The 15,980-nt window shown below is 39.7% G+C and overlaps 1 protein-coding gene across 4 annotated transcripts in view; it reads right to left on the bottom strand.

Moving 5' to 3' along the window:
- Positions 1–15,980, bottom strand: part of SAMHD1 (SAM and HD domain containing deoxynucleoside triphosphate triphosphohydrolase 1) — a 55,327-nt gene that overhangs the window by 27,955 nt on the left and 11,392 nt on the right. For all 4 annotated transcript variants that reach the window (XM_055306180.1, XM_055306195.1, XM_055306203.1 and 1 more), the window contains exons 4-6: positions 6,003–6,163; positions 3,856–3,971; positions 3,599–3,669 (exon numbers count right to left, since the gene is read on the bottom strand). In XM_055306180.1, coding sequence (XP_055162155.1) covers positions 3,599–3,669; positions 3,856–3,971; positions 6,003–6,163 — 348 coding nt within the window. The remainder of the gene's footprint in view (positions 1–3,598; positions 3,670–3,855; positions 3,972–6,002; positions 6,164–15,980) is intronic.

Genomic DNA, 15,980 nt, shown 5'->3' with positions numbered 1-15,980 from the left:
AACACTTGGAAGATAAAAAGCACTGGGCAATATTCCAGTTCTTTTATGGCCGTTAGCATGAGGCCCCAAGGCAGCAAAACTACAGAAAAACTACCCATCTTAGTTGAAGAATCAGAATACTCCATCAGAATTTAAAATTTATTTCTCAAAGGCACCATTAAAAAAATGAATTGGCGGGCAGCCCGGGTGGCTCAGAGGTTTAGCGCCGCCTTTGGTCCAGGGCATGATCCTGGAGACCCGGGATCAAATCCCACGTCGGGCTCCCAACATGGAGCCTGCTGTGTCTCTGCCTCTCTCTCTCTCTGTCTCCATAAATAAACAAATAAATAAATCTTAAAAAAAATAAATTAAAAAAAAATGAATTGGCAAGTCAGAGACTGGAAAAAAATCTTTACAACACATGTATTTATCATATAAATATAGTTACTATACATACTATTTTTATATATAGTTATATCATATGTAATTACTCAAATAAATCAAAAGCCAAACAATAAGATTTTTTAAAAATGGGCTAATGTTGAAAGAACTCTTCACAAAAGAAAATATATCGGGGCAATTGGGTGGCTCAGGGATTGAGTGTCTGCCTTTGGTTCGGGTCATGATCCTGGGGTCCTGGGATCAGGTCTCACATTGGGTTCCCTAGAGGGAGCCTGCTTCTCCTTCTGCCTGTGTCTCTGCCTCTGTGTCTCTCATGAATTAATAAAAATCTTTAAAACAACAATAAAAACAAAAGAAAATATATCAATAACAAAATATAGGAAACGGTACTCAACAAACATTAAAGAATGTAAAAAAAAAAAAAAAACACACACACACATCCAAAACACCACTTGACACTCATTAGAAAGGATAATCTATAAAAACCCAAATGTTGACAAGGCTGAGGAACAGGAAATCTCCCACACTGGCGATGAAGTGAAAAATGGTATAATATGGGAAAGGTCTAGGAGTTTCTTATAAAGTAAACATGATCTGGCATTTTTACTCTTAGGCATTTTAACTAAAAGAAATGAAGACATTTTCCACAAAAATCATGTACAGTGATGTGTATAGAAACCTTATTTGTAATAATCAAGAAGTGAAAACAACTCAAATTCTATCAAAGGGAAAAAGGATAATAAAATCACAACTTATCCTGCAATGGAATACTTCCTCAGCAGTAAGCAGGGATCAACAGGTGATGCACACAACATGAATGAGTCTCACAATCATCATGTTATGTGAATAAAAGCAAGACACAAATGAGTATCTATGATAGGATTCTACTCATATTAAACCTGAGAATAGGAAAAACAAACCTAGGTTTATAAAACTCAGGTGATGAGAGAGAAGCAGGCATTGACTGAGAAAGGCCTTCTTGAGAATTCTCAAGAAGATGAAGACATGGGGAACCCTGGGTGGCACAGTGGTTTGGTGCCTGCCTTTGGCCCGGGGCGCGATCCTGAAGACCCGGGATCGAATCCCATGACGGGCTCCCTGCATGGAGCCTGCTTCTCCCTCTGCCTGTGTCTCTGCCTCTCTCTCTCTCTCTCTGTGTGACTATCATAAATAAAAAAAAATAAAAAAATAAAAAAATAAAATAAATAAATAAAAAATAAATAAATAAATAAAAGAAGATGAAGACATACCATATCCTGACTTGCATAGCAGTGACATGAACAACTGTCAAAAATTCACTGAACCAGGAGCACCAAGGCTGGCTCAGTCAGTGGGGCGTGTGACTCTTGATCTTGGGGGGTCATGAGTGTGAGCCCCATATGTTGGGTACAGAGATTACTAAAAATAAACAATAAATTTAAAAAATATTCACTGAACTGTACACTTAAGATCCATACAACTTACTAGATGTCAATTACTCCTTTACAAGAAAAAAAAAAAAAAAAGAAAGAAAAGCCAGCACCTGGCTGGCTCAGTTGATGGTGTGTGACTTTTGATCTCGGCATCATAGGTTCAAGTCTTACACTCGGTGTAGATGTTACTTTCAAAAAGTAAATATTTTTTAAAAAGAAAGGAGAGGAGAGGAGAGGGGAGGGGAGGGGAGGGGGAAAGAAAAGAAAAGAAAAGAAAAGAAAAGAAAAGAAAAGAAAAGAAAAGAAAAGAAAACAAGAGAAAGAAAGAAAAGAAAGAAAGAAAGAAAGAAAGAAAGAAAGAAAGAAAGAAAGAAAGAAAAAAGAAAAGAAAAAAGAAAAGAAAAAAGAAAAGAAAAGAAAAAAGAAAGAAAATAGAGGTTGACATAGAAGAACCCGTCGGTAGGTACTAATATCCTTTTCTACTCCAGGTTCCAGAAAGACAACGTGGTAAAAAATGGAAGCCAGCCTAACTTCCTGTTTCAAAAACTGATTCCAAAAACAGGGGTCAGGGCAGCCCAGGTGGCTCAGCGGTTTAGTGCTGCCTTCAGCCTGGGGTGTGATCCTGGAGACCCGGGATCGAGTGCCCCATCGGGCTCCCTGCATGGAGCCTGTTTCTCTCTCTGCCTTGTCTCTGCTTCTCTCTCTCTGTGTCTCTCATGAATAAATAAATAAAATCTTAAAAAAAAAAATAGAGGTCAGTGACCTGCATATCCCTATTTATAGAATAGTTCATTTAATATAAATGATGAAACTTGACTGGTATTGGCTACTTCATGATCAAAACAAATGAGTTAAAAAAAATGAGTTAAAATAGAGTTGGTCTTTTATTTATTTATTTTTTCAATAGTATGATAGAATAGTAAGAGCTTTAAATTAGCAGATAGAGGGACACTTGGGTAGCTCAGTCAATTAAGCATCTGTTCAGCTTGGGTCATGATCTCAGGGTCCCAGGATTGAGCCCCGTGATGGACTCCTTGCTCAGCAGGACACTGCTTCTCCCTCTCCATCTGTCCCTCCTCTCCCCCCTAGCTCATGGTCTTTCTCAAAAAAATTTTTAAAAGATCTTTTAAAAAAATAGCAGTTAGAAAACCTGGTTTTCTAGTGCTGGCTCTACCGTTTAACAGCTTTGTGATTAAAAAAAAAAAAAAGATTTATTTTTTGAGAGAGTGCATGTGCACATGTGTGCAGGGGAGAGGGGCAAAGAGACAGTGAATCTTAAGCAGACTCCACACTCAGCAAAGCAAGGCTCAATCTCACAACCCTGAGATCATGATCTGAGCTGAAACCAAGAGCTGGTCACTTAACTAAGCCAACTTTGTGATTTTGTGTATAGGCATACTTCTGTGAGCTTCTATACCTCTATATAATTACACTTATAAAACTGAAGATAACGATTCCTTCCTTAAAGGAAGGCACCTGGGTGGCTCAGTGGTTGAGCATCTGTCTTTGGCTCAGGTCATGATCCCAGGGTCCTGGGATTGAGTCCCGCAACCGGCTCCCTGCATGGAGCCTGCTTCTCCCTCTGCCTATGTCTCTGCCTCTCTCTGTGTGTCTCCCGTGAGTAAATAAATAAAATCTTAAAAAAAAAAAAAAAAAAAAAGGAAGAAGAAGACGACGACGACTACTAGGACACCAAATGAAACATACACAGACAAACATCCTGAACACTATAATGGAGAAGTATACTATAACACAACAATGGTTGCTTAATAGTCTTTACTAACTATGTATATATGAATACATACCGTCCATTTCACATTTGGGCGAGCAAGTGGAATAAATCTTCCATCAAACATATGAGAAAATGGCCCATGACCTTAAAAACAAAAGCAGCCTTAGAACAAGGAAACTGCTTGTAGATTGGTAAAATGTGAATCTATTTTTTATCTTTCTAGCTTAACTTGAAAATGAACAGATATTAACAATCTATGTCACAAAAAGGGGACACACAACTCTATGTTATGGTTTTATGTTAACAACTTTGGTTCTTTGTATAGCATACCGAGATCATGACAAAGGCCAGCAATCTGAACACAGAGCACATCTCGTCCACTTATCTGCAGCTCTGGTTGCTTCTCACGCAGTGCACGAACCAGACATCCTGCTAGATACCCTACACTGCAGAGTAAACAAAACAAAAAATAACATAAAGTCACTCTTCCTTTTGGAAGATGATACTTCTGGACCTAAAGAACTTTAATATGTTTCTTAAATGTTCTCATATATCTCTACAAAAAATTAAAGAGTAGTCTGTTTCAGAACTACTACTACAGGCCCAAACATACAAACAGAATCCCTAAAGTAGGACCTCTTGGCTCACAACCAGGAATCATTAGGGAAATGCAACATTAAAATCGCAATGAAATACCACCCTTATACTCATTAGAAAGGTTATTATAAAACAAAACAAAACCCAATAAACAAAGTAACAAATGTTGGCTTGGATGTAGAGAAACTAGACCCCTTACATACTGTTGTTGGGAATTTAAACTTGTGCAGCCACTATGAAAAACAATACGTTTCCTCAAAAAATTAAAAATAGAATTACCATACAAGCCCGCAGTACCCTGTGGGTATATACCCAAAACACTGAAAGCAGAGTCTCAGAAATATATGATCATAGCAACACTATTCACAATAGCCAGAGGTGGAAGCAATCCAAGTGTCCACTCATGAATAAAGGAATAAACAAAATGTGGTATAAACATATAATTGAATAATATCTAGTCTTAAAAAAGGACATTCTCACATATGCTCCAACATAGATGAACTCTGGGAAAATTATGCCAAGTGAATTGAGCCAGTCCAAAAAGAGAAATACTGTAAGATATTACTTATATGAGGTACCTAGAGTCGTTAAATTCATAGAAACAGAACATAGAATGGTGATGACCAGAAGCTAGAGGGAGAGGAGAATGGGGAATTGTTATTTAATGGGTACAGATTTTAGTTTTGCAAGATGAAAATGTTCTAGAGTTTGGCTGCACAATAATATGGATATATTTAACACTATTGAACATACATGCAGTGACTGAGCATCTGCGTTTGGCTCAGGGCATGATCCCGGGTCTTGGGATGGAATCCTGCATCACATTCCCCGCAGGGAGCCTGTTTCTCCCTCTGCCTAGGTCTCTGCCTCCCTCTGTGTGTCTCTCATGAATAAATAACTAAAATCTTTTTTAAAAAATGTTTTTTAAAAAATAAAAAATAAAAATGGTTTTAAGATGGTAAGTTTTTATATTCTATGTATTTTACTACAAGTATTTTTCAAAGAAGCAAGACTTCTGGCTTTGTAACGTTTACAACATAGATTGAAGATAAAGTGCCTGACAAATGTTAAATGCACTTTTAGCATATTCCCTGAAAGTAATTCCTGAATGAATACAATATCTTTCTTTTCCCACTTAACTCTGAACTCCAGGAAGTTAGAGACAATTGCTACCCTGTTGGTTTGGTAAAGCCTCGTAAGTATTCAATAAATGTGTTGATGAATGAATGCACATTTGAGTAGACACTTGTATTCTGGCTATTAAAAATGCTTCCAAAAAAAGCCCCATAGAAACCAAAAAACACTTCAAAACAAAGTAAAACAGTATAAGTATTTCACAAAACCTAGAAAACTGTCCAGTTCTACCCAGCCCATGTTCTCCTAGCTCCAAATTTTATAATGGAAAAGCAGACCAAATTCTCAACTTGGTTGTATGTAACAGAGGTGCCACCTTCTCTAAGGCTTGTGAATATTTTTCTGATCTACAAATTTCCTGATAGGTGAATAAAACCATCTGGTTTCAAATGGCACTTCTGTACAGGACTAAACAGGAAAACTAAATAATCACACTTACAAAATTAGTTATACCAGTAACCAAACATGTTAGGTCTGAAGTACTTAAACACAAATACATCATCCAAATTACCTGTCAATAGACACTTTGATTACCTTTCCAGGAAGGATCTGAATTGGCTTATAAGAATATATAAAATAAATAAAATATATCAAGGTAAATCAAAACCTCAGTTTTCTCATCAACAAAATATGGATATTATTACCATTTTGTCAAACCATTCTCTAAAAGGTAAGATGAGACAGTCATTTCATAAGATAAAGAAGGTATTTAATAACTGTAAATTCCCCATCAATGGACTTCTTACCCTAGACTGTGCTCAAATCGATTGTGCGAAGCACCTGGAAAAATGTAGTAACTGCCTCCCAACTGTTTGATATATCGAAGCCGCTGAAATTGAGGTGTGTCGATGATTCGGATGAGGAGAGGGTGGAGTTCAATGTGGCCATGGATAGGATCATTAATTACCTAGAAAATTATGTTTAAATTGGTATCAGTAACAATATGTAACTCCATCTAAAATTTTTGTACAGTCATTCCTATCTACAGTGCACAAAGCTATTCAGTTGTTCTCAGGTAAGAACACGACTATGGGAAATAACAAGATATTAATAAAATATTACCTTACTATCAGATAGATCAAGTATATTGGATCTGGGTATATTTTACTTCTTCTTAATGGATGCTAAGAATAAAATGATAAGAATTCCAATCTTTTTATTATGATTTGATTAGCCTTTGATAAATTACTCTTGTATTCAACTTAAATACAAGTATGTTATTTAACATACTCCTTTAGATTATAAAAGCCAGGGATGCCTGGGTGGCTCAGTGGTTAAGCGTTGCCTTCGTCTCAGGGAGTGATCACAGGGTCCTGGGATCGAGTCCCATACCAGGCTCCCTGCTGGAAGCCTGCTTCTCCCTCTGCCTATGTCTCTGCCTCTCTCTCTCTGTCTCTCATGAATAAATAAATTAATAAATAAATATATATATATTTTTTTTACCGCAGGCTAAAAATATAAAATCTTAAAAAAAAACATCATAAAAGCCATATTAGGCAGCCCCAGTGACACAGCGGTTTAGCGCCGCCTGCAGCCCAGGGCATGATCCTGGAGACCCGGGATCGAGTCCCACGTCAGGCTGTCTGCATGGAGCCTGTTTCTCCCTCTGCCTGTGTCTCTGCCTCTCTCTCTCTCTCTCTCTCTGCATCTCTATGAATAAATAAATATTTTTTTAAAAAAGCCATCTATTCTTAGCTTAAACAGAGTTAAATATGGGTGAAGATTTAATGCCCCCCTATGTTTCTCTAAATAAAGATACTTCTTAGGGGCACCTTGGTGGCTCAGTCAGTTAAGCTACTGACTATTGGTTTTGGCTCAGGTCATGATCTCATAGTTATGAGATGGAGCCCCTCATCAAGCTCATTGTTCACAGCAGAGTCTGCTTAAGATTCTCTCTCTTGGGATCCCTGGGTGGCGCAGAGGTTTGGCGCCTGCCTTTGGCCCAGGGCGCGATCCTGGAGAGCCGGGATCGAATCCCACGTCGGGCTCCCGGTGCATGGAGCCTGCTTCTCCCTCTGCCTGTGTCTCTGCCTCTCTCGCTCTCTCTCTCTCTCTCTGTATGACTATCATAAATAATAAAAAAAAAATTTAAAAAAAATAAATAAAAATTAAAAAAGATTCTCTCTCTTCCTCTCCTTCTGTCCCTCCCCTCAGTGCACTTACTCTCTCTCTAAAATAAATAAATAAAATATTAAAAAGTAAATAAACTTCATTCTTAACTATCCATAACTGCCTTTCAAAGAGAAAAATACAAAATAAAAAGGAATTTACTAAATGATCTAATTCATGATTTTCAAACTGCTTCAAAATTTTCAATGAAGTTTCTTAAAAATGTATGGAATTCTGGGAGGTAAAGGGCCTTGTCTATGTCATTTACTGCCATATTCTCAGCACAGCATAGTGCCTGACACATAGTAGGAACTCAAATATATTTTAAATGACTATTGTTAAACTGCCAATGCAAAGATACATATGTTAAGATACTATTATAGATAAAGTGAACCATGCCCATACACAGACATATATAAAATAAACTAGAGCAGCTCAATCCTGTAAAGAAGCTTAAATGGGTCATCTGGTCCAACATTTGAACATGTTGGTGATAAGGAAGTCATTTCCTTTAAAATATCTAGATTCAAGTTGCATACCCAGAGTCTGAACCAAGTAATAACAAGAATTTACAACTCTGTTAAACAATATGTATATTAATAAGATTAAATTTATGGTTGATGATTGGTTATTACTGTGTTTCTGCCTGCTCTATGAAGCTATTTCACCACAATAAACAATATCAAGTTTAGTTACCCCTAATTATATACCAAGAATGATATCAAAATATCTCTGGAATAGAAGACACCGTGAATGTTGTTAATTCAACCTTATGGATGTTTTTTTTATCAGACAAGAAAAAGTTCGGAAATCTTTAAAGATAAATGTATTTATTTGAGGGTGGGGGAGGAACAGAGGGTGAGGTAGAGAGAGTTCTAAGCAGACTCCTTGCTGAGCCTAGAGCCCAACTCAGGGCTCGATCTCATGACCCTGAAATCATGACCTGAGCCAAAACCACAAGTTGGAGCCTCAACCAACTGTGCTACCCAGGTGCCCTCCAAAATCTTTAAATATATGACAAACAGGGGTGTGCCTGGCTGGCTCAGTCAATGGGAACACACAACTCTTGATCTTAAGGTTGAGTTCAAGCCCTACACTGCGTGTAGAGATTACTTAAAAACAAAATCTTTAGGGATGCCTGGGTGGCTCAGTGGTGGAGGCCTCCTTTAGGCCAATGGCATGATCCTGGAGTCCCAGGATTGAGCCCCACATCAGGCTCCCTGCACGGAGGCTGCTTCTCCCTCTGCCTGTGTCTCTGCCTCTCTCTCTCTGTCTCTCATGAATAAATAAATAAAATCTTAAAATAAAATAAAATAAAATCTTAAAAAAAAATAAAGTTAGTGGTGCTTGGGTGGCTCAGTTGGTTAAGTGGCTGCCTTCAATTCAGGTCATGAGGGCAGCCCTGGTGGCGCAGCAGTTTAGTGCCGCCTGCAGCCCAGGGCATGATCCCTGGATCGAGTCCCACATCAGGCTCTCTGTATGATGCCTGCTTCTCCCTCTACCTGTGTCTCTGCCTCTCTTTCTCTGTCTCTATGAATACATTAAAAAAAAAATCAATTCAGGTCATGATCCCTGTGTCCTGGGTTCGAACCCTGCATCTGGCTCCTGCCTCAATGCGCAGCCTGCTCCTCCCTCTACACCACTTGTGCTCTCTCACACATGCTCTCTCTCTCTCAAATAAATAAATCTTCCAAAAAAAAAAAAAAAGTAAAATAAAAAGAAAAGAAAATCATATATTGGTCTTTTCCTTTTCCCTTATATATAAGATTAATGTAACCACCACAAAGAGAATCTATTTTTTTATTAATAAATTTATTTTTTATTGGTGTTCAATTTGCCAACATACAGAATAACACCCAGTGTTCATCCCGTCAAGTGCCCCCTCAGTGCCCGTCACCCATTCACTCCCACCCCCCACCCTCCTCCCCTTCCACCACCCCTAGTTCGTTTCCCAGAGTTAGGAGTCTTTATGTTCTGTCTCCCTTTCTGATATTTCCTACCCATTTCTTCTCCCTTCCCTTCTATTCCCTTTCACTATTATTTATATTCCCCAAATGAAAGAGAACATATGTTTGTCTTTCTCCGATTGACTTATTTCACTCAGCATAATACCCTCCAGTTCCATAAGAGAATCTATTTTTTAAAAATATTTTATTTATTTGAGAAAGAGCAGAAGCAGGAGGAGTAGCAAAGGGAGAGAAAGAAGCAAACTCACTGCTGAGCCAGGAACACAATGCAGGGCTCAATCCCAGGACCTTAGATCATAACCTGAGCTGAAGGCATAGGTTTAACTGACTGAGCCACCCAGGTGTCCCTAGAATCTATTTCATTATTAAAAGTTATAAAAAAAATTCTATAATCTATTTTTAGTCCATTTAAGGGTCTAAAAGTCTTCACTGTCAATTTTTCAGGTGTAATAACTGGTTAAAACAAAGAACATTTAAGTAGATTAAAAAAAAAAGAGAGGGGCACCTGGGTGGTTCCGTTGGTTAAGCAACCAGCTCTTGGTTTCGGCTCAGGTCATGATCTCAGGGTTGTGTGATCGAGCTCTGTGCAGGGTTCCACATACTCAGCTTGAGATTCTCTCTCCTTCCCCCTCTCTCCCTCCACTCTTTCCCCCATGCACTCTTTCTCTTTCTCTCTCAAATGGATAAAATCTTTTTAAAAAATAAAAACAAAAAAAATCAAGAACTCAATGAAAATCATTTTAGCATAGTATCATAATATACATCTTTTAATGTCAAAATGCATCATGAGCACTTTTATATTTTGCAGATCTTAATAATTATCCTTTTAGAAGAAAAAGATTTATTTTAGACAGAGAGAGAGCATGCAAGCGTATGAACGAGAGCAGGGGGAGGGGCAGAGGGAAAGAGAGAACCTCAAGCTGACTCCATGCTGAGCCTAAGCCCAACAAGGGGCTTGATCCCACAACCTGGAGATCACCGCCTGAACTGAAATCAAGAGCTGGAGGCTAAACTGACTGAGCCACCCAGGTGCCCTATCCTTTTTTTTTTTTTTTTTTAAAGTAAGCTCGCAGGGATCCCTGGGTGGCACAGAGGTTTGGCGCCTGCCTTTGGCCCAGGGCACGATCCTGGGGACCCGGGATCGAATCCCACGTCGGGCTCCCGGTGCATGGAGCCTGCTTCTCTCTCTGCCTCTCTCTCTCTCTCTCTCTCTCTCCTCTGTGTGTGACTATCATAAATAAAAATAAAAAAAAATAAAGTAAGCTCGCCCAACATGGAGCTTGATCTCACAACCTGAGATCAAGAATTGCATGCTAAGAAAAAAAGAGTTGCATGCTCTCCACACTGATAGACTGAGCCAGACACCTCAATAATTATCCTTATAACGGTTCCATTTCATTGATAAACTTTTTTTTTAAGATTTTTTTTTATTAAGGAGTGCCTGAGTGGCTCAGTCGGTTAAGCATCTGCCTTCGACTCACAACCCGATCTCAGAGTCCTAGCATAGAGCCCCGCATCAGATTCCCTGCTCAGCAGGTTATCTACTTCTCCCTCTCCCACTCCAGGTCCCTCTGTTTGTACCCTCCCTCTCTCTGTCAAATATATAAATAAAATCTTTAACAAAAAAAAAAAACGATTTTTTAATTTATTTGACAGAGAGAGAGTTCTTGTGCAAATGCATGCATGAGAGTAAGTGGGGCAGAGGGACAGAGAGGATCTCAACCAGACTCTACGCTGCTGAGTATAAAACCCACAGGGGGCTCAATCTCATGATCCAGAGATCATGACCTGAGCTAAAATCGAGAGTTGGACACTTAACTGGCTGAGCCACCTAGGTGCCCCATGATGAACTTTTTTTTTTTTTTTTTTTTGAGAGAGAGAGAGAGAAAGAGAGAGCACACACGAGCACACAATCAGGGGGAGTGGCAGGTAGAGGAAGAGGGAGTCCAATGGAGGGCTCAATCCCAGGACCCTGGGATAATGACCTGAGCCGAAAGCAGGCACTAAATGGACTGAGCCACCAAGGTGCCCAGAACTAACATTTTTTTTTTTCCAGAACTAACATTTTTAAATCATTCCCCTGATGTAGGGCAACTAGCTGTTGGTAATTCAAGGTATATTATTTCATATTTCCTTCCCAACTCTTAATGATTGTGAATATATTAAAGTGTCTCAATCAATATTTATAATCTGTTGTTTTTATTCTCCCATTATTTAATATAAACTACTCCTTATACTTGTCACTTTTAAAGATTATATGATTCTCTGGGACGCCTGGGTGGCTCAGCGGTTGGACATCTGCCTTCAGCTCAGGGCGTGATTCCGGGATCAGGGATCAAGTCCAACATCAGGCTCCCTGCATGGAGCCTGCTTCTCCCTCTGCCTGTGTCTCTGCCTCCCTCTCTATAAGTCTCTCATGAATAAATAAATAACATTTTAAAAAACTAAATAAAAAAAATTAAATTAAAACAAGATTACAAGATTTTCTATTGTATTACTAACCAAGAAGGATTAAACAATCCTATTGTCTACAAAGTGTCTCCTATATACACAAAACATGGAGGATGAGATGAATAAGGTATCATTCCTGCGTTCTGCAGGAGATAACAGGATATATGTCCAGAGTAGTGGTGAAAAAGAATGCAGAATAAGAAACAAAAGGAGTGGTCAGTTCTACCCTGAAGAGAGAAAACCATCAGGGAAAAATAGAGCTGGTAATTCTATAATACATATTAAGAGAAGGTAATTAAGAAGGAGTACATTAAGAAGGCATTTCACTCAAGATTCATTGGACAAATTAGCACCTGTTAGGTTGAACACTAATTCGTCCTACAGTTACACAATTCTAAGCTTCAGAGGCCAACTAAATTTAGCACGAAGAAAACAATCAAGAATAAAAGGTTGTGACCTTGGGTTAGGCAAGCAATGGTTTCTTAGATATGATGAAAGCACGAGAGGCAAAAAGAACAAAAAATAAACTGGACTACATCAAAATGAAAAGCTTTTGTGCTGTAAAGAACAGCACCTTTAAGAAAGTAAAGATCCAGAGAATGGAGAAAATATTTGAATATCATATATCTGACATGGGGCTTATATCCAGAATACATAATCTTTTTTTTTTTTAATGTAATCTCTATGCCCAATGTGGGGCTCAAACTCATGACACTAAGATCAAGAGCTTCAGGTTCTACTGACTGAGCCACCCAGGAGCCCCAACTTGTAGACTTCAAATGACTGAATCGTGAGCTATGTGAATTATATCTCACTAAAGCTGTTCTTTAAAAGAAAAGAACAGGAACACCTGGGTGGCTCAGTGGTTGAGCATCTGCCTTTGGCTCAGGTCAGGATCCCAGAGTCCTGGGATCGAGTTCTGCATCAGGCTCCCTAAAGGGAGCCTGCTTCTCCCTCTGTCTATGTCTCTGCTTGTGTCTCTCATGAATAAATACTTAAAAAAACAAAAACAAAAAGAAAATAAAAGCTGGATACCAAATTAGAGTAGGTACAATCATGCATTCAGCTGTACAGCTGCTGAAACTAAAATCATCTAAGCTATCAACTTCATTTCTATACTGTGACTCACTGACTAAAGTATTTAGTAACTTTAAAATCTATTCTCAAAAACTGTAAATTATAACTCTTACATACATGTAGACAGTTTTCTGTTTCTTTTTTTTTTTTAATTTTTATTTATTTATGATAGTCACAGAGAGAGAAAGAGAGAGAGGCAGAGACATAGGCAGAGGGAGAAGCAGGCTCCATGCACCGGGAGCCCGATGTGGGATTCGATCCCGGGTCTCCAGGATCGCGCCCTGGGCCAAAGGCAGGCGCCAAACCACTGCGCCACCCAGGGATCCCCAGTTTTCTGTTTCTGATGAAAAACAGAAAGAATAAAAGTGAGCAAATGAAACTGCTGATTGTCTTGAATATTATCTCAAAAATATTTTGTTGTGGGCAGCCCGGGTGGCTCAGGGGTTTAGCGCCGCCTTCAGCCCAGGGCCTGATTCTGGAGACCCAGGATCGAGTCCCACATCAGGCTCCCTACATGGAGCCTGCTTCTCCCTCTCTCTCTCTCTGTCTCAAACAAATAAATAAAATCTTTAAAAAAAATATTTTGTTGTAAATTTTAATTGTGAAAATGGGAAGAACACTCAATGCTGCCCTTTTCATGGAGGACAAAATAGATTACAGGATAGCAACTTTCTTCTAACTATAGGACAAAATTGTTAAATATCATCTTAAATAAATGATCATTCCATATAATTATTCATGAAAAGAATGAGGCATTTTAACATTAGGAAACTTTCAGAAAGGGGTAAAATATGATTATTTTTCAAATAAGATACTTGCTGTGAGAACCACTACTTGGTCTATTAAAAAAAATTATTGTAGGACAGAACCAAACACATTCATTAAATATTTTAAAACACAGGGCACCTAGCTGGCTCTGTTGGTGGAGCATGTAACTCTTGATCTTGGAATTCTTTAATTATTGAGCCCCATTTTGGGTGTAGAGATTACTTAAAAACAAAATCTTAAAAAAATAAGGCAGGGGGGCGCTTGGGTGGTTCAGTCAGTTGAGCAGCTGACTCTTGGTATCAGCTTAGGTCATGATCTCATAGTAATGGGATCAAGCTGTCTCAGGCTGTATGCTCAGAGCAGTCTGCTTTAGATTCTCTTTCCCTCTCCCTCCAGCTCATGTGCTCTCTCCCCTACCCTTTCTCAAATAAATAAATAAAACCTAAATAAATAATTAAAGGGGGCCGCACCTGGCTGACTCGGTAGGGTATGCGACTTTCCTTTGAGAGAGAGAGAATGTATGTGTGTATACTCGAGCATATGCAAGTGTGGAGGTGGGGGCAGGGGGAGTAGAGGGAGAGAGAGAATTTTAGGCAGGCTCCACACCCAGCAGTGGAGCTCAATCGCACCACCCTGAGAATATGACCTGAACTGAAATCATGAGTCAGGGACACTTAGGTGGTTCAGCAGTTTAGCGCCTGCCTTTGGCCCAGGGTGTGATCCTGGAGTCCCGGGATCGAGTCCCACAACGGGCTCCCTGTGTGGAGCCTGCCTTCTCCCTCTGCCTGTGTCTCTGCCTCTCTGTGTGTGTGTCTCTCATGAATAAATAAATAAAAATCTGGGGATCCCTGGGTGGCGCAGCGGTTTAGTGCCTGCCTTTGGCCCAGGGCGCGATCCTGGAGACCCGGGATCGAATCCCGCGTCGGGCTCCCGGTGCATGGAGCCTGCTTCTCCCTCTGCCTGTGTCTCTGCCTCTCTCTCTCTCACTGTGTGCCTATCATAAATAAATAAAACAAAAAAAAAAATTAAAAAAAAAAAATAAAAAAAAAAATAAATAAAAATCTTTGAAATCATGAGTCAGATGCTTAGTCGACTAAGCCACCCACAACCCCCAACCATGTTACTTTTGATCTCGGGATTATAAGTCTGAGCCCTACCTTGGGAGTAGACATTACTTAATATAAGCTCTTAAAAAAAAAATCTTTTTTCAGGGCAGCCCCGGTGGCACAGCGGTTTAGCGCCACCTGCAGCCGGCGTGTGATCCTGGAGACCGGGGATCGGGTCCCATGTCGGGCTTCCTGCATGGAGCCTGCTTCTCCCTCTGCCTGTGTCTCTGCCTCTGTGTCTCTCATGAATAAATAAATAAATAAACTGTTTTAAAAATAAACAAACAACAGATCTAAAGAAATTAGGTAAAATGTTAAGATTTAACAAGCTGGGTAGTATTCTACTTGTACTTTTCTATATGCTTAATATATTTTAATTTTTCTTTTGATTTAAGTATTCTGTGCTTAATTTAGAAAATACAGGAATCCCTGGGTGGCTCAGCAGTTTAGTGCCTGCCTTCGGCCCAGGGCGTGATCCTGGAGTCCCAGGATCGAGTCCTGCATCAGGCTCCCTGCATGGAGCCTGCTTCTTCCTCTGCCTGTGTCTTTGCCTCTCTCGCTCTCTCTCTTTCATGAATAAATAAATAAGATCTTTAATAACAAATTTAGAGGGCAGCCCGGGTGGCTCAGCGGTTTAGCGCCGCCTTCAGCCCAGGGCATGATCCTGAAGACCTGGGATCGAGTCCCACGTCGGGCTCCCTGCATGGAGCCTGCTTCTTCCTCTGCCTGTGTCTGCCTCTCTCTCTCTCTCTCTCTGTGTGTGTGTCTTCCATGAATAAATAAAATCTTTAAAAAATAATAAAAAATAAAAATAAATAAATAAAAAATTTAGAAAATGCAGTTTGGGGATCCCTGGGTGGCGCAGTGGTTTGGCGCCTGCCTTTGGCTCAGGGCGCGATCCTGGAGACCCGGGATCGAATCCCACATCGGGCTCCCGGTGCATGGAGCCTGCTTCTCCCTCTGCCTATGTCTCTGCCTCTCTCTCTCTCTCTCTGTGACTATCATAAATAAATTTTAAAAAAAATTAAAAAAAAAAAAAAAGAAAGAAAATGCAGTTTGTGGTGTGCCTGGGTGGCTAAGTAGGTTAATTAAGCATCTCCCTTCAGCTCGGGTCATGATCCCAAGGTCCTGGGATCCAGCCCCGCATTGGGGGGCTCCCTGCTTATCGGGTAGTTGGCTCCTCCCTCTGCCTCTTCTCCTCTCCTCCACCTTGGCTCATGCTCTCTGTGAAATAAATAAAATCTTA

The sequence above is a fragment of the Nyctereutes procyonoides genome, unplaced genomic scaffold, assembly GCF_905146905.1.
Source record: "Nyctereutes procyonoides isolate TBG_1078 unplaced genomic scaffold, NYPRO_anot_genome, whole genome shotgun sequence".
Taxonomy (NCBI): Eukaryota; Metazoa; Chordata; class Mammalia; order Carnivora; family Canidae; genus Nyctereutes; species Nyctereutes procyonoides.
Note: the sequence above shows the minus strand (reverse complement) of the source record. Positions and strands in the feature narration are given on the sequence as shown.